This window comes from Pyrus communis, chromosome 11, assembly GCF_041283825.1.
Source record: "Pyrus communis isolate YQ-2024b chromosome 11, ASM4128382v1, whole genome shotgun sequence".
NCBI classification, from domain to species: Eukaryota; Viridiplantae; Streptophyta; class Magnoliopsida; order Rosales; family Rosaceae; genus Pyrus; species Pyrus communis.
In genome coordinates, this window is record NC_142575.1 from 32,500,393 (window position 1) to 32,518,437 (window position 18,045).

General features: G+C 37.1%; 2 protein-coding genes and 1 long non-coding RNA gene across 20 annotated transcripts; 1 reads left to right on the top strand and 2 right to left on the bottom strand.

Annotated features, from left to right (window-relative positions):
• The first annotated feature begins 574 nt into the window (after positions 1 to 574).
• LOC148693296 (uncharacterized) lies at positions 575 to 1,556 on the top strand. Its single transcript, XM_088678857.1, has 4 exons — positions 575 to 723; positions 856 to 894; positions 1,046 to 1,193; positions 1,290 to 1,556. Exons 1-4 carry the CDS (start codon positions 657 to 659, stop codon positions 1,423 to 1,425), a joined length of 390 nt encoding a protein of 129 aa, XP_088534983.1. The 5' UTR covers positions 575 to 656; the 3' UTR covers positions 1,426 to 1,556.
• Positions 1,557 to 1,835: 279 nt separating this feature from the next.
• On the bottom strand, positions 1,836 to 14,215 carry LOC137741968 (uncharacterized). 18 transcript variants are annotated; one of them, XR_015952828.1, is made up of 15 exons: positions 13,606 to 13,669; positions 13,256 to 13,392; positions 12,969 to 13,092; positions 12,753 to 12,825; positions 11,496 to 11,753; positions 10,861 to 10,939; positions 10,679 to 10,753; positions 10,531 to 10,611; positions 10,240 to 10,336; positions 8,277 to 9,133; positions 7,979 to 8,069; positions 7,602 to 7,698; positions 2,577 to 2,727; positions 2,345 to 2,446; positions 1,836 to 2,266 (listed from the first exon to the last, which is right to left on the bottom strand). XR_015952828.1 is itself a non-coding variant. In XM_088678856.1 (8 exons), exons 4-8 carry the CDS (start codon positions 12,796 to 12,798, stop codon positions 10,310 to 10,312), a joined length of 423 nt encoding a protein of 140 aa, XP_088534982.1. In that variant the 5' UTR covers positions 12,799 to 12,825; positions 12,969 to 13,092; positions 13,256 to 13,392; positions 13,606 to 13,669; the 3' UTR covers positions 9,927 to 10,309. The 18 variants fall into 18 exon arrangements, 1 of the variants encoding a protein (XP_088534982.1); XR_015952827.1 differs by having other exon boundaries at positions 2,345 to 2,451; XR_015952826.1 differs by having other exon boundaries at positions 1,836 to 2,025; positions 2,224 to 2,266; positions 2,345 to 2,727.
• A 2,545-nt stretch (positions 14,216 to 16,760) lies between these two features.
• LOC148693297 (uncharacterized) lies at positions 16,761 to 18,045 on the bottom strand. Its single transcript, XR_015952837.1, has 3 exons — positions 17,940 to 18,045; positions 17,409 to 17,468; positions 16,761 to 16,900 (listed from the first exon to the last, which is right to left on the bottom strand). It is a non-coding gene; the product is annotated as an uncharacterized LOC148693297 (long non-coding RNA).

Here is an 18,045-nt window from a genome sequence, read left to right on the forward strand (position 1 = left end):
TCGTAGATTTCGTAGTTAGAATTTAAACTGAAAAATTTAGCGGTCCCATGAAACAAAGTCTACTATCTTTAAAATCCGAGGCTACACCTTTTCCCCTTTCACTTCAGGGTTTGTGTTCAAAGTCCGCGGAAAACTCCAAAGCTGAAACCTCACTCATTCTCTCTCTGCGGGTATTTAAATTCAGCCTCAGTGAGATCGATCTTTTGTATTCACTTTGGATTATGCAGCTTGTTGTGTCTTATGCTCGCTTAAAGTTAGCTTTCGTTCATCAGTTTGGACTCCATAGTAATCCAGTTGAGCGGAGGGCTATGATTTTCTTGTCATACACGTTTTGGGATATATCTGGAATCCTACACCAGTAGTCTGATGATCACGCGGAGTACCCCAAATTGTTTTAACTAAAATTGTTAGCATGCGATGCGAGTTTGATATCTATTGTAATTGTCGGTCCTTGAGATCAGTTTTGAGATTTAAGGGTTAGCATCTAATTCTGTCATGTCTTTGTGGCGGGATTGAATCGTTTGTAACAGTTTTCTGTTTCCATTTATATTCTCGTTTTGTTTCAGTATGCAAGCCTTTGTCTTATCTCGAAGGAACTAAACTTCAATTTGTAAACTTTTAGTTGGGACGGCTTGTGGAATTCTCGAACCAGAATTATGGCTCGTTTTAGTTCTTCTAGTTCCTGTTCACGTTCAAGTTCACGTTCGAGTTCCATTTCCACTGGTGAGTAATTATGCTGGGAATTTGATTGTTTAAATAATATGTCAATCTGTGAGATGATTTGTTTGATCAAATATGAAACAGCCTTTCAATCTTTTTTTATAGTCATTTATGTTTTTTCTTCTTAATTTGCAGTACCCCAGTCCACGTACTCTGCTTTATCTGACAAAAGGAGTAAGTATAAACGGCGCCCTTGTAATTTAGTTTTGTACTCTGCTTGTGCTTCTTGTTGGGGCTTCAATGCCTAGAATAATAATAATTTTCTTGCTATCTAATACGTAATTATTGTAACTAGCTAATAACATATAATATTTCTATGAGTTAGGTCCTAGTGCCTGTGACGAGGTTGCAGTGAGATATCCAAACGGAGGTTCTACAGTTTTTAATCATTCAAATTTTCGTGCAAGTGCAATTGGTCGTGGCATTTCTGATGAGCAATGCCAGTGGTTGCTTCGGGCGGTTGTTGTGTTGGTGTTGTCAATCCTTGGAATGGAAAACAGATGCTAGATCATCTGTCTCTAAATAAATATTGACAAGTGTTGCATCTCTCTCTTTAAATGGCAGTTGAGCCTTTTTGGCGGGCCTGATGACCCGGAGTTCAAGCTTTTCCGAGGTTGCCTATGGAAAGATTGTGGCATTGAGGTGGATGTTGAGAATGGTTGGTCCAAGAATGATTCGACTTGCACTAGTTGGGCTCAGGATTGAATAAAGATGAAGAATAAATAGGTGTGATTTTGCCGTGTAGTTAGCTTTGTTGCTCAAAGTAGTAAATCCACATGCAAAAAGGATTTACTATAGGACCAATTTGCTTTGGATTAAGGTTTTGTTGGGAGCTATCTATGAACTTTACTCGTAATTTAACTTGAAAATATCATTGTTCTTCGAGTCGTATTTCATTTCGTGAGTATTATCATATTTTTATGAAACAATGAGCATTAGGAGAAGAATGCATTACCTGCGTAAAATCAACTGTGGTAAAAATTTCAACTTTTTTGCTTAAAGGGAAACAGGCATTTGGCCTTGGTTGTTTATTTATGAGAAATTGTTTGGTGGTCGTACACACTTGGCTCACTAATGAGTAATGGATAATGGCGTTGAGAAAGAAACGAGGGGTATATGATGAGCATTTGGCCTTGGTTGTTTATTTATGAGCAATTGTTTGGTGGTCGTACACACTTTTGGCTCACTAATGAGTAATGGATGATGGCGTTGAGAAAGAAAAGAGGGGTGTATGATGAGCAATTGAGCAAATTCTTGCAAGCTTTCAAGGCAAAGTTTTACCAAGGTTGTCGTTACAACCGACTCCTGCAATTTGCGACAACAGTCAGATGGTGTTGTTCCTATACCAGACCCATGCTGGTTCAAGCAATAACTAGTTCATTAGTTGGCTACTTGAGGAACAAAAGCAGGTCCATATTCATAGCCTCTAAGGCCACCACCACACAAGGAACTAGTTATTGCTTGAACCAGAGGATATGAAGAGCTCGAAGTACATCTGCTGACCAAATTTATGTCTTTGTGTATTGCTCAGTGGTTTTCCAAGTGCCTAAACAAACAGCAATTACATTTCGTGAGCAAACTGCTACCGTACAACAAAGTGTTTTAAATTAACAAACTCCCTGACCAGGTTAACCAGGTCTTGTGCAAGCTTGGTTAGTTGCGTATCCGAATCAGGAAATATTACCCGATAAGCAAGGACAGCCTCCGCAAACTCACCAACAGAAGTCTAAACTGAGTGCAAATAAGTCAGTCTTCATCAGCGCAGTTATGAGTTAAAGACATAAAAGAGAAGGAGGGTATATGTAACAAAGCAGAGAGCAACCATGAAGCACAAGGGTGTTCCAACTTTCTCTTACACTTTGTTCTAGTATCTTTAATGGTGTGAATAATCACTCCCCAGAAATCTTAAGATGCATACTTCGTGTGCAGTCGCAGGAACCGTGCCACTAGAAAGCCAGCAACAGGTTGTTCAAACTTCTCAATCAGCTTCACCTTTATGCTGTCAACCTGCCAAAATACGGGCAACATGTTATCAGATGCACATCAATGTATTACAAGACACTTTCAAAAGGAATTATTGGAATTTCCTTTTCAATGCATTTGCTTTGTTGAGATTCCACTTGTGAACAAAAAAAAGTTCACATTTATGCCTTCACAATTACTAAAATACATTAGGGCCTGGATAAGAAAAATAACAGGATAACCTATTTTTGAAATGTCGACTAATTTCCTTTGAGTTTTGCTCACGCAACTCAACAGTAACAATACAAGATTGAATATGTTTTCTTCGATTAAAGCCGTGATGTGTCAACAAGATAATATGTAATCTGAACGGCAAACTTAAACAAGTGCCGTACAAACTGGGAAATCAAATTGCTTAAGAAGCACAGCTGCCTCAGCTCTTGCTTGTCCACATTGGTTTTCCCTTTTATTCACCTTGACTGCTAAGCAGCTACGAATATGAGGCATTACTTTTCTAAAGGTTGAAGCAACATTTTAGATGAGTTAGATACCATGGATGAACCAAAGCCTGAAATGGTAAAAAGGCTATTGAGTCAAACGACTCAAACCCAACTCTCCTCAAGCCAGCCTGCCGCTATAACTTGGATGAACTCCAACAAGTTAGCCACAAACATATTCTATTTTCTATGGCCGTATGATCTCAGATAACAATTAATCTGTCTGTTATGCTCTAAACGCGTGTGCTATTCACACCCATTTTTAGTTTTCACGCACCTCTTCAATTTCAGCCGTCGGATCAAATGATTTAAAGGTCTAAGGACAAAAATTAACAATGAGTGTGAATAGCACCACCCTACTATACAATATCTTTTTTAGTTTTCCCACACCACCTTAATTTTGACCATCAAATCAAATGAGTTGAAGAAAATCTAAGGACATAAATTAAAAATGAGTGTGGATAGCACCACGCTACTCTAAAATATCTTTTTTAGTTTTCACCCATTTCCTCAATTTCAGCCGTCGGTTCAAATGCCTTGAAGATCTAAGGACAGAAATTAATAATGAGTGTGTGGATAGCACCACCCTAATCTAAAATATCTTCTTGAGTTTTCACACACATCTTCAATGAGTGTGGATAGCACCACCCTACCCTAAAATATATTTTTTAGTTTTCACACACCTCTTCAATTTCAACCGTCGGATAAAATGACTTAAAGAAGATCGAAAAATAGAAATTAACAATGAGTGTGTGGATAGCATCATCCTACTCTAAAATATCTTTTTTAGTTTTCACACACCTCTTCAATTTCAACCGTCGGATAAAATGACTTAAAGAAGATCGAAAAATAGAAATTAACAATGAGTGTGTGGATAGCATCATCCTACTCTAAAATATCTTTTTTAGTTTTCACACACATCGTAAATAAGTGTGTGGATAACACCATCCTACTCTAAACTATCTTTTTTAGTTTTCTCACACTTCCACAATTTCAGCCGTTGGATCAAATGACTTGAAAAAGATCTAAGAAAAGAAATTAACAATGAGTGGATAGCACCACCCTACTCTAAAATGTCTTTTTTAGTTTTCACATACCTCTTCAATTTCAACCGTCGGATCAAATGACTTGAAGAAAATCTAAGGACAGAAATTAACAATGAGTGTGTGGATAGCACCACCCTACTCTTAAAATATCTTATTCAGTTCATTCCAAACGTCACATAACTCCCTCCTCTCCCGGCTGCCCTACGCAGAAATAAAAAAAGAGGGAGTAGGATTTTTTCTTCCCTCCTCTCATATTTGAACGGTCACGATTAAATCACGTCAACATCTTATATTAACTGTATAGAAAGAGAAAGACAAAACAGAGAATATGAGATGAGGGAATGGAAAGAGGAGGGGAAAGAATCCTAGTCCGAAAATGAGGGCATTCCAATCCGCGGGCAGCATCAGACAACTCTTCAAGAGGTTGAAGGGAGCCAGAGCAGGCGATGCCTCAGCTGCCGCCGAAGAACCAAATGTCAAGGTGGAGTACAACATTTCCCCGTCCCACCCCAAACACATCATCCGATTTTGCATCCACCCAGATGATGAATAGAGAGCCAGGAAAATGATGGCCGCTATCCCCCTGGACTATGGATTGTCCTTCCCACGTCAACATCATCGCCGACAGTGCAGATCTCATCTGGAGGAAATCCGGCCGAACAATATTTAAGGCCAAGGAAAGTGGTCTGAAAGAAGTTTTGAAAGGTGAAACCTGTTGCTTTAGCCCGCAGACTCGAAAGCATTTTGCTTCCCTAGTTCGCCAATCCGGTGAGAACACAACTCGTATTAAGTAACTGGATTGGTCACAAAACGTTTCGCAAAACATGGACTCCAAAAGAGGTCTCCCCCTCCACCTCTCAAATGTGAATTGCAGTTGTCGTTGCCCTTTGGGAGTCCATGTTTCAAGAAATGGTTTATGACCAGTTTCAAATACTTAATACGAGCTGTGTTTTTACCGGACTGGCAAACCAGGGAAGCAAGGTGCTTCTGAGTCTACGAGCTGAAGCAACAAATTTCACCCTTCAAAACTTCTTTCAGACCACTCTCCTTAGCCTTGAATAATGCTCGATTGGATTTCCAGATGAGCTATGCACTGGCGGTGAGGATATTGACATGGGAAAACTAATCCATAATCCCAATGGGGTTAGTAGCCATCATTTTCCTGGCTCTTTCTTTGTCCTCTGGGTGGAAGCAAAATCAGATGACGTGTTTGGGGTGGGACGGGAAAACGTTGTACTCCACCTTGATATTTGGTTCTTCAGCAACAGGTGAGGCACCGCATGCTTTAGCTCCCGACAACCTCTTGAAGAGTTGCCTGATGCTAACCACGGACCGGAGTGCCCTCATTTTCGGACTAAGATTCTCTCCTCTCCTCTCCTCTTTTCATCCCTTTCCATCCCCTCATCTCATATTCTCTATTTTGTATTTCTATTTCTATAAAAAAATTAATATAAGACATTAACGTGACTTTTTTAATATAGAAATAGAAAGACAAAATAGAGAATATGAGATGAGATGAGGGGATGGAAAGGGATGAAAAGAGAAGAGGAGAGGAGAGAATCTTAGTCCGAAAATGAGGGCACTCCGGTCCGTGGTTAGCATCAGGCAACTCTTCAAGAGGTTGTCGGGAGCTAAAGCATGCGGTGCCTCACCTGTTGCTGAAGAACCAAATATCAAGGTGGAGTACAACGTTTTCCCGTCCCACCCCAAACACGTCATCTGATTTTGCTTCCACCCAGAGGACAAAGAAAGAGCCAGGAAAATGATGGCTACTAACCCCACTGGGATTATGGATTAGTTTTCCCATGTCAATATCCTCACCGCCAGTGCATAGCTCATCTGGAAATCCAATCGAGCACTATTCAAGGCTAAGGAGAGTGGTCTGAAAGAAGTTTTGAAGGGTGAAATTTGTTGCTTCAGCTCGTAGACTCAGAAGCACCTTGCTTCCCTGGTTTGCCAGTCCGGTAAAAACACAGCTCGTATTAAGTATTTGAAACTGGTCATAAACCATTTCTTGAAACATGGACTCCCAAAGGGCAACGACAACTGCAATTCACATTTGAGAGGTGGAGGGGGAGACCTCTTTTGGAGTCCATGTTTTGCGAAACGTTTTGTGACCAATCCAGTTACTTAATACGAGTTGTGTTCTCACCGGATTGGCGAACTAGGGAAGCAAAATGCTTTCGAGTCTGCGGGCTAAAGCAACAGGTTTCACCTTTCAAAACTTCTTTCAGACCACTTTCCTTGGCCTTAAATATTGTTCGGCCGGATTTCCTCCAGATGAGATCTGCACTGTCGGCGATGATGTTGACGTGGGAAGGACAATCCATAGTCCAGGGGGATAGCGGCCATCATTTTCCTGGCTCTCTATTCATCATCTGGGTGGATGCAAAATCGGATGATGTGTTTGGGGTGGGACGGGGAAATGTTGTACTCCACCTTGACATTTGGTTCTTCGGCGGCAGCTGAGGCATCGCCTGCTCTGGCTCCCTTCAACCTCTTGAAGAGTTGTCTGATGCTGCCCGCGGATTGGAATGCCCTCATTTTCGGACTAGGATTCTTTCCCCTCCTCTTTCCATTCCCTCATCTCATATTCTCTGTTTTGTCTCTCTTTCTATACAGTTAATATAAGATGTTGACGTGATTTAATCGTGACCGTTCAAATATGAGAGGAGGGAAGAAAAAATCCTACTCCCTCTTTTTTTATTTCTGCGTAGGGCAGCCGGGAGAGGAGGGAGTTATGTGACGTTTGGAATGAACTGAATAAGATATTTTAAGAGTAGGGTGGTGCTATCCACACACTCATTGTTAATTTCTGTCCTTAGATTTTCTTCAAGTCATTTGATCCGACGGTTAAAATTGAATAGGTATGTGAAAACTAAAAAAGACATTTTAGAGTAGGATGGTGCTATCCACTCATTGTTAATTTCTTTTCTTAGATCTTTTTCAAGTCATTTGATCCAACGGCTGAAATTGTGAAAGTGTGAGAAAACTAAAAAAGATAGTTTAGAGTAGGATGGTGTTATCCACACACTTATTTACGATGTGTGTGAAAACTAAAAAAGATATTTTAGAGTAGGATGGTGTTATCCACACACTCATTGTTAATTTCTATTTTTCGATCTTCTTTAAGTCATTTTATCCGATGGTTGAAATTGAAGAGGTGTGTGAAAACTAAAAAATATATTTTAGGGTAAGCAAAATATATGACCTGTAGGCCTAGCACCTGTTTCAGCAGTTAACAAAAAACAAAATAACTGTTCCATTGTTGTTTCAGCAAGTTTTCAAGCACACAGTAACTCCAAGAAAACAGAATGTTGGAAGATATAAAAATAGGGCTAATTTCAAGCATAAACTACCTCTGAAAAATTAATACCTCAAGTTTGTTTTCCCAATCTACACCATAAATATTACTTAAAATTGAACCAGCCTTGACAACAAACTGAGGAAGCTCCTTGAAAAAATCTACGGTGCTGTAAAACACCCCAATAAGAAGAATAAAATAAGATGCCAAGAATTCATGAGCAGCTAATTATAAGCTAAAGGAAAGACGGTCTAGTGCCTAAGAACCAAGTAAGTGAAACTTTGCTTGCTATATACGGATATGCATGCTATAAGAAAGATTTATTCCCCCATGTAGCAGGCTGTTCTCTGTAATCTTAAGCTAACCCAAATAGACTAATTATAATGATGCAAAATATATATAAATCTGACTTCTTTTTTTTTTTAACTAGGATTCGAAAGAATCAATACCTTGGCATATAACGGTCTTCAACAATTACTGCAAGATCATCCTTCTAGCTATGCAACAAATCCAAATTGAGCACCATCGCATAATCTTTGGCTTACATTGTGGAAAACAGAAGCACCGCCAGCGTTTAGAACAATCAACGTTACTTGCCAACATCATTAGAGAGTGAACAATTAGGACCATTTTTTCTGTCCAGCCATTTTAGTTGGCCAAACTCTATGTAATTGCTTCTAATAACAGAATATTCTGATTAAAATGGAAAGCATAGTTCCTCTAAAAAAAGGCTAGAATCATTCATACCTGCCAATCCAACAATAATCTGGTTCAAGATGTGAGAGACCATTTATTTCTGTGTAACCATCAGAAGTCTCACTCATCTGCCTCCCAATCCCCTCCAATCCTCCAACAGATGTATAAATGAAACAATGAAAATATATGGGAACTCAAAAGGGTTAGACAAAATAGTACTTCTCTCTTAAAAATGCGGTTATCAACCCTTTTTACACATTTTTGTTAAAGTGTAACCTAATTGTTCATTCAATTACAATATCTGAAAACACCTCAAGTCAATCCACCTGATTTTGGCAGTTGGGTGAGAAGGGGATGCTAATATATATTTCGAAAACAACATCATGCTTTTCAGTCATTTTCATGGTTCTTACCAAAATTTAAAATCCAGAGACAGTGAGGCATTAAGACAGTCAGGAAATAAACAAATATTAGATATAATTCCACATTCTAAAATAGATATCAGCAAGTCAAAAGTAAAAACATGAAAAAAGTAAGAAATTTGATATTGTAGTTAAAGACCCATATAAGTAATCCACTACTAAAAAGCTAGATATTAAACCTAAAATCATGTAATTATGTATGAAGCAGAGAATAATGCAGAAAGATTGTTTTTTATAGTGCTGCCAATGACAATTTCTTATGAAAACAAAGAAAAGAGAAACAGAGGTATACAAGTATATTGTTTTTTATAGTTGCAAATATTATGAATTATGAATTCTGAAAGAAAAAAAAAAAAAAAAAAAAAAAAAACCTACAAATAACACTTCAATCACAGACCTAAGCATCTAAAACGCAGCGGCCAAGATACCATTCAAGATAGGGCTCAGCATCATGGATGAACTAACCAATCTGTGTCCCTGAGCTCACTGCAAGTCATATACACCCGATCAACTGGGCATAGGAGCATAATGAGGAAAACTTCCCGTATCCTCACTTAGAAGAAAATAATGCATGCATAATAGCTACATGGACCTCGCGTATATAAATTGTTGTGGCAATAATTTGCAATAGAAAACATAGTTATAAATAAGATATACGAAATACCAACATTGCAATGGGAGATTGAATACACTTGAGGAAACTGACAATTCAAATATGCACACTCCATAGTGTATCTTCACAACCAAAAGAAACGTTTATATATACGACATATGTCCCCGCTCAAATTGTCTTGAGAAAATTGACTACATTGAGAATAAGCAAAAGAGTACTTTTTACTACCTAATTTACTAAGATCCACCAAATCTAAAAACTACAAAACTTTTATTAAAGAATCAAATAGAATAGCATGAGGAAGTTATTAGGACACCATATCCGAATTTTTTGCAGATAAAAACACCTGTATTTCACCTGATTTTCGAATGAAATACAGATGCTTGTATGTCACCTGTACATAGCTGCCTGACATTTATTGTCTTCTTTGGGTTCAAGTTCGTTATATTGTCTGATACGTGAAAGAATCAGAAATCGTATAAACTTTGATAAAGAAACACGTAATGTGATTAAGTGACAACCATGCACTCGTCTGTCAAAGAGATAAACAAAGATACCAAAAACAGAGAGGCAATGTTAAGATAAACAGAGAGGCAATGTCACATTGTTTTGCATGATCTTGACATTGGGGATAAGGTATTCAAAGTGCTAACAATGACGTGCAAATGGTATTGAAATGCTAAAAAGGGCATTTTGAATAATTATATGATGCGGCAACAAAAACACAATTGACTTTCAAACTACAGAAATAAATGATAAAAAACACATACTTGCACCCAATGCATTGCTTCTTTTTTTTCTGTGCAGTATAAGAATAAAAAAGGATAACATTCCCCCGAAACCAAATTCATCCCCCAATTTCTTGCAACAAATTTCAGTAATGACGAACGCAACTAAATCTTAAATAAATAGAGCTGTTCAATTATATTAAACTACATATAGGGAGGGGGAAAGAGAGAAAAGAGAGACCTAGAACTACCTGGATCCTCAATATTGACTGGAACATAATTCCGATTGGGTTTCAAAAGTTAAGTGTACATCAAATGCTATCAGTGTTGTCGGATTCTGAAAAGTAACTGCAATCCAGGGAACAATTTCGTTTATAAGTATAATAAAAATAGAAAGAATCAGGGAAAATCTGTGATGGTGGAAAACATCAAAGCCAAACCAAAACTCTAAACTTGTATTAGAGGTTTATTAAATCCAATGTTGAAAACCATTTAATAGTATCGTTTGAAACCTAAAAAAGGATTGAATAGTGATCACTGACCTCTTTGAATCGAATGATATTCGGATTCTTCAGTGATTTATGGTTTATGATTTCCCTTTGAACATGTTCATCCATCTGCATCTGCATCACCAAAAATAAATAAATATTTTTAAAAAATACAAAATGAAAATAGTTTATGATCACTAACCTCTTTGGATTGAATGATATTCGGATGCTTCAGTGATCTATGGTTCATGATTTCCCTTCGAACATGTTCATCTATCTGCATGACCAAAAAATTAATAAATATCTTTAAAAAGTGCAAAATTTAAAGGATAAGAACTGCAAAGATTCTTAGGTCTTAGTTCGGAATGAAATAGCTCGTCTCACCTCCATATATTACCAAATCTTAGTCTACATAGAAAATATGCCTGCGTGTTGCGGCGGGAATCAACTGTTTTAGACGTAACTGCATGAATAAAACACATTTAACCTGAATAAATTTAAAACAATCATGAATGAACAGAGGGACACATGAGTGAATGAGGTCGATAAGATAAGCAGCTTGGCTTTTATATACATTCAACTGACATCTTTTGTAGTTGTAGTCTCCAATATATATGTAAGGTATGTAAGCTGAACACAGAAAAAGAGGAAATGACACAAATGATGTTTTGAGGGGAATGCCAGAACTGAACCATGAAGGGAAACTTACATAGAAAATGACCAGATTTGCTGCAATAGAAATTAAATTAATTCATGGTAAAGTCCAAGTCGTTCATTACATAAGGAATTATCAAACAATGATTGGTAGTATTACATATTCCTAAAGCAAAGTGTTACCGACACTTCAAAAAGTTGATCATAATAAACTCCTCGATGTTCAGTTTTGTTCTTATATTTTTATAAAAAAAAAAAAAACTTAGAAATCTTGGACAACCAAAATGCAAATTGAAAAAAGACCTAGATCATGAAAACATAACAAATTACCCATATCAAAGAATGGAAAAGCGTCAAGAAAACACATGAAATCAGATAAAAAATCATAATATTGGATAAAACATGAAGAGGGTGAGAAAGGGAACTGACATGTATGAAGATATTCGCATATGGTAGTGGCCTCATAGTAGTGCTTGTTGCTGAGATTGTAACATATCCATGTGTCTGAGTTGTGTGCATAGAAATGCTGTTGGTAGACTGAATGTACGTAAACTTGTAATCGCATTTCCAGAACCATTGACACATTTGAACTATCATCTTCCATTGAGAAAAAGTGCCACCCACTGAGAATTGCCAAAAAGGGGAAAAAAGAACATAACCCCAAACCATCAACTTCTTGAAACCAAAATATAGCGAAAACACAGTACTTTATTCATGAACAAAACCAACCCCAGAGAACAATAAAATTATTAACTTCCATTGGCATATATGTATATATAGAATTCTGAAAGCGATGAGAGAGATAGGACAAACCCAAACCCCTAGCCAAGATCCCTACCCCTCTCACTCAAATCCCGATGGCCCCCGTGCTTTTCTCTGACTGTCCCCCCTCTCCCACTCATGAAATCGAGGATCTGCAGCAATGGTGATGAGATCCCCACTCCTCCCTCTCCCTCTCTCTCTATCACTCTTTCTCTGTCTGTCTCCCTCTCTCCCTCTCCCTCTATCCATCTCCCTCTCCTTCTCCCTCTATCTCTCCCTTTCTGTCTCCCTCTATCTATCTCTATCTCTATCTCTATCTCTATGTCTATCGGTATGACCTCCCATCCCTGAAACCCTCACCGAGCGATGAGCATTAACAAACACACATGCACAAATCTCAAAGGAAATTGGTAAGAACTAATCCTGATTGAGAAAAAAAATCAGAAAACCAGAGGACACAATTGGAGTCTAATTCTACAGAACCCATGACAAACAAATATCCAAAATTAACAAATTACATTAACAACATTCCAACAAAAGTAAGAAGACCAGAAAAATTATCTATTCTAAAGTAACTTAGTTCCATCATGCATAAATCAAGGGAGTCATGGAAGGCCAGTATCTAGGTAATCCAACATATTAAAGCATCCAAACACAGACTCAGAATTACAAAACGCATGAAAATTCACATTCCAACGTGTTATGCAATCACCAATTTCAGATCAACCAAAAACAAATAAATTTATCAGTACGCATCAAACCCACCAAACCCAAAATCAAAAGAAGGTGATCAAATGTTTGATTTTGCTAAATATTACAAAATAAAATAAATAAGAATATGGACAAATCAGCATGCATACCTTGTAGCGGTGCAGGGAACAGTAGCGTGAGCTGTATCGAGGGCATGTGTACTGGGAAAATTGCTACTGGCAGCTGCAATTAACAAAAAAAAAAAAAAAAAAAACAAAAATTGAAAAAAATCAAAATCGGGAACTTTTCCAAAAAAATAAAACAAATTATCAAGCTTTGTTGATGAAAGAGAGGTGGTGTTCTTGAGAAGTCAGAGCCTTTGGAACCTTTGGAACAGTTCGGGAGCTTCCCTGAGAAGTCGGAGCCTTTGGAAAAGTTCGGGAACTTTTCTGAAAGGCCGAAGCTTCAGCTGTCCGGGAAGTGTGCTTGCAATGGGCGTATCAGAACCTCCTACATTAAATCAGTAGAAGGAAAAACATTGCCAAGAAATGAAAATCAAACAAAATGGGCAACTCAGATGTTAAAAAAGAACACAATTATCTAATATTCCCGAACTCCTTCAAACACATACATTTTCTAGTCTAAAAGAGAACTGATACTATGAAATCTGTACCATGTAATTGGGGATGTACACGGGCTCCATTTTGTACAACGTCGTGTTGCGCAGAAGCAATACTGGAATCCTTAGTGTTTACAGTGGCTATACTTGCCTTGGCTCCTCCTTGTGCATTGTTAATATGCTTCTTAAAACTGAATATTTGAAATAAAAATCATCAAACCCTAAAATTTCCAACAATCTCAAAAATTCCAAAACAAACGTATTAAACCCCAATTTGAAATCCTAATCCAAAGCAATAGAAGTGCATAGATTATTAAAAATGATGGAAAACTGATCAGGAACAAACCCTACACAAAGACACATATGCAAATAAGTAGAATTGACAGATATATATATATATGCACCTGCGGTTGGAGGAGATGGAAGGGCCAAGCCCACCGGCGCGGGTGCCCATAGGGTGAGCGGGTCCTGTGAAAAATATGAAACCTTGTGAAAAGAGCGCATGTGGGAAAGACCAATATCAGTATCAAACACATAGAAACCACAGCGGTAATAACATTCAAAAAAGTCTTTGTTCTATACGACACAATAAAAGCAATAGCAGTGAGGCATTAAAAGTAAAAATAAAAAATTGGGGATTGTAAATTGTAATCTAATCACCCAATAAAATACAACAGAAATTAAGCACAACAATATCAAAATTAAAAGGAAGGAATAACATGAAACCTTGTGCATAGAATGCTCATGAGAATGAATCACACAACAATCAAGGGTGGACAAATCACAAAAGTGACAATTAAAGGGCACCTAAAGGACACCCCCATCTCTCTCTGCAGTCGCAGAAATCCCTCGGGTTTCAGGAAGCAAATGGAAAACGAAATGCTTTTTCATCCCCTACCCATACCCATACCTCCCTTTCTCCATGTTACAGCGATAGTCTTAGAGCTCTTACAATATCACAGATGCATGACCAAGAGTATCTGACAACCTTTTCTCTGGTCCTTTTCATCAGTTTGGAGAGAAGCTTTACCTTTCACTCGCTTTTGATTCTTGTAGCCACAACAGACACATCACTTGTGACAGTTTCCAAAGGGAATTTCGAATTCAAAATTCAACAACCTAAACCATAATTAACTCACAATTTAGTTCCATCAATATGATAGACATACCAAACTGTCAACAAACTAACAAAAGTAAACATAAACGTCCCTAGAAATAGCCCAACAGTAGGATTATGTAGTCTGACTGTGCTGAACTAAATAAGAAAAAATTAAAGTGATCAAAGCTAATCTAGAGCTTTCTCCGCTCCCAAACACGGCAAGAATCAGAACGTGCAACGTCAATTTCAAGAAATTCACAGAAAGAGAGAAAGGGATAGAGTGGTACAAACCTCAGATTGATTGGCCTCGATCCTTTGGATTCCCTCATTATCGTAGCAGAAATCGACAAAAGCATATATACAATGACATTTTATCAGCTACTGGTTGGACCACGTTTATTACCTGCCATAAACGGAGAAACAATTTGGTATAAGAATCTGATAAGAATCTCATTCCACAAAACTTCTTCAGTGTTGGCCTCAACAACTGCAAGCAAAAAAATCCTCAAGATGCATACTTTCATCCAAATCATCCACCACCATTAACAAAACCACACCCTATATCTTCCTTTAGCAAGACTAAAAGAGTGAACTTATCACCCAAATAAAATAGGTAGATTAACGAATACGAGTTAAAAAGTGGAGGAAAGCAAAAACCAATCAAACAACGAATTGTCAAATGAATAAAACAACAAATATAGATATCTGAATCAAAGTTTTTTTTTTTTTTTTTTTTTTTTTTTGTCAAATGAAGACTTAAATTTCACTCAACATTGTTTCTAATCGCAGCTTCCTCTCTACCTGTAAAACATGATTGTCTTAGCCAAACATACATTTTGATCATGCAGAATCGAGATGGAGACATTATCTTCTAACAACAGAAATGGAAGTTCAAAATATTATTGAATCATCAAATGTTGAAATTACCAATCAAATACAGATAAACCACCACCAGCAACCAAAACAGTTTTTTTTTTTTTTTTTTTAAATGAAATTATACACGTCTTGCAGCAACCAGTTCTTTTGAACTGCGCGTCTGTTCAAAAACATGAGTACAGATATATTATAGAGAGGCAACAATCACTAAATTTCTAACATCACCGGCATTCACAACATTAAGCATGTAGGGAAACTATTTCATTTCATTTTAATTTTAGGTGACACAATTGATGCAAGAGAGGGTCGAGCAAGTAGCATGCCATCAAGAATAAAGGAAGATATTTAGGACGGAACAATTATAAGTTTCTGTAAACCGTTAAATTTATGCTTAGTGAGTATACCAGAATATCTGCATGCAATGAAAGTACGGCAATTAAGCAGAGAAATCAGTTTATAATCCCTAAATACTGGAAAGAAAGAATCTTTGAAAGGGAAGCATCCGGGTGGCATACAGAGATTTTTATTATGAGAAAAATGTAACCTTAATCCCATATTAAGCAGTGAAATCACTTCAGAGATTTTTTAACAAATACACATAAGTATTAAAGAACAACTTGCCATGTTGAACAAAACAAATGATTGATCAACTTAAGGAGTGTGTCTGGGAATGCTTTGGTAAGGCTAAATGCGTTTCTAGATACCAAAATTTGAGCAGAAATAACTAAAAGTGTTAATGAATAGAATTAAATTGCAGTATCAATATACTTCAATATAAACCATTTACCCTAAAAAGACACCACAACCATGAATAGAATTAAAGTGTAAGCGAACTAATATTTTGTACAATAAATATATAAGGGATATTCATAAAGTCTCCCACGTTTCCAAAACGAAAACGCTGCAAATCCAAGATATATGGCCAATTAATTGTTCAACCGGTAATAGATCGCTGGATATAAGACAATTACCTATTTAGTGAGCTGTTCGACCTATTTAGAGAGTCACTGGAATGAAATGAAGCCAACTCTGCAACAGAGAAACAAACGAAAAAGTCAAAATCCAGAAATCCAAGTTCAACTCAATCAAATATAATAACCAATGAAAGTTGCAAACTGCAAATTCTTGCAATGTAGACAAAGAAATTTGTTTCTCACCTATGTTGCTCCCTTCTTGTGATCCAAATTTGAAGATGGCTAATGGGGAGGGGCAGTTATAAGTGTCATCCTCTTTGTTTCTCCTATCCCTGCATTGTCGACCAAAACAACATCAAACCAAGTGCATAACAATCCAATGTAATGCTCACAAAATTTGAGCTCCAAACAAAGTCACAGGTCAGGAATCACCTAACCGATCATAACACCATTCGCAAATATGAAAAACATAAACAATTAAGTCAGCAAAATGATATGCCATCCCTTTCATACAAATACATATTGCAATTCATATATGCCACATTATTCACAAACAATTACAAATCGAGAAACAATTAAATCATCATCATGAATCACAGTGTAACATGAACACCATCAATTAGAAAAGACAGAGCTACATGGCAATAAACATACAGAGATTAAACATATATAGAGGAACTGCTTCAGATCATTCCCAAAAGCAATCTTCCGCAGAATACAAAAAAGCGGTTGATCTCTGATCTAATTGCAGACACAATCTGCAGAATCGACTTCAATGGAATTTGAACTTGTGAAATGTGGGGTGGAGACCTGAATGTAACAAATTGGTGTTAAGTGGATAATTCCAAACATATAAAATTTAGACCATCACGCCCGAACGCAAACAGAACAATTAAATAAAGAATCGAACGCATACTAATTAGACAAATAAGTGAACTTTCCCATGCCGAAATCCGAAAGGCCAACAGAAATCTCTCATTACACCACAGAAGACAAAACTTAAAAGGACAAAACTTATAAATAATCAAAATTAGGTGAACCAAATGAAGAGAACATAACCCTTGTAACCAATCGGGAAAAGATGGTTTTAAATCCCAGAAAAAAAAAAATTAAGAGGAGTTTTTAGAAAACCATCATTTCAATTATTTTACAGTCTTACATTTGGGATTAAATAGAAAATATAACAAAATGCCAACTTTCTCAAAAAAGAATTACAACTATTTTTACAAATTTCCATCACCCAACACTGAAAAATGAGAATCACGAAGGAAAAAAGAACGGAACACGCGAGAACCGAACCGTTAAAAATAACACGTACCCATTTCAAAGACCCAAAATCCTGCAAGGACCAAAAAATCCCAGAAAACATCAGCACTCCCTGCAAAACCCCAAAATCAGAAGATTAGAAAAAGAACCCAAAATCAGTGGCATGGTCCTCGTTTCTCCATTAATCAATAGCTAATGACCTAATGAAAAAGAACCCAAAACAGACAGCTAAAATTATGGAAAGTGCTTACAAAGCCCATGAATAAGTTTCAGAGCCTGCATAGAAATGGTATAGCGCAGACAACAACAGACAATAAAACTATGGACAGTATAACCTAAATCCGATATGTTGCATTCCACACACACACACACACACACACATATGTCTACATATACATAAATGACTCACAGAGACTAACACAACACACATAACATATACATACATACTTAATTTTTCAGACAATAATACTTCACAACATAAGTTGCAAGTTGGGACTATTTCGTTGACTCAAAAGAAATTGATGGGTTAGAAAAAGTAAAAATAAATACAAAGACAGATGTTCTTATGTCGTTCTCCTCTTACATTGATAAAACACACACACCTGTGTTTTAATGCTCCAATACTCAATGAGAAGGCACCAGGCGAGAAGAAGCTCAAGACTGGAAAGAAGCTTCTAAAGAGAATAATC

Coding starts and splice junctions, on each gene's coding strand:
- LOC148693296 (XM_088678857.1), top strand. CDS start 657: ATGGCTCGTTTTAGTTCTTCTAGTTCCTGTTCACGTTCAAGTTCACGT. Junction 724..855: donor TTCGAGTTCCATTTCCACTG/GTGAGTAATTAT, acceptor CTTAATTTGCAG/TACCCCAGTCCACGTACTCT. Junction 895..1,045: donor TGCTTTATCTGACAAAAGGA/GTAAGTATAAAC, acceptor TCTATGAGTTAG/GTCCTAGTGCCTGTGACGAG.
- LOC137741968 (XM_088678856.1), bottom strand. CDS start 12,798: ATGCCCTCGATACAGCTCACGCTACTGTTCCCTGCACCGCTACAAG. Junction 11,754..12,752: donor GTTCCCTGCACCGCTACAAG/GTATGCATGCTG, acceptor GGCAATTCTCAG/TGGGTGGCACTTTTTCTCAA. Junction 10,612..10,678: donor ATATCATTCAATCCAAAGAG/GTTAGTGATCAT, acceptor TTGGTGATGCAG/ATGCAGATGGATGAACATGT.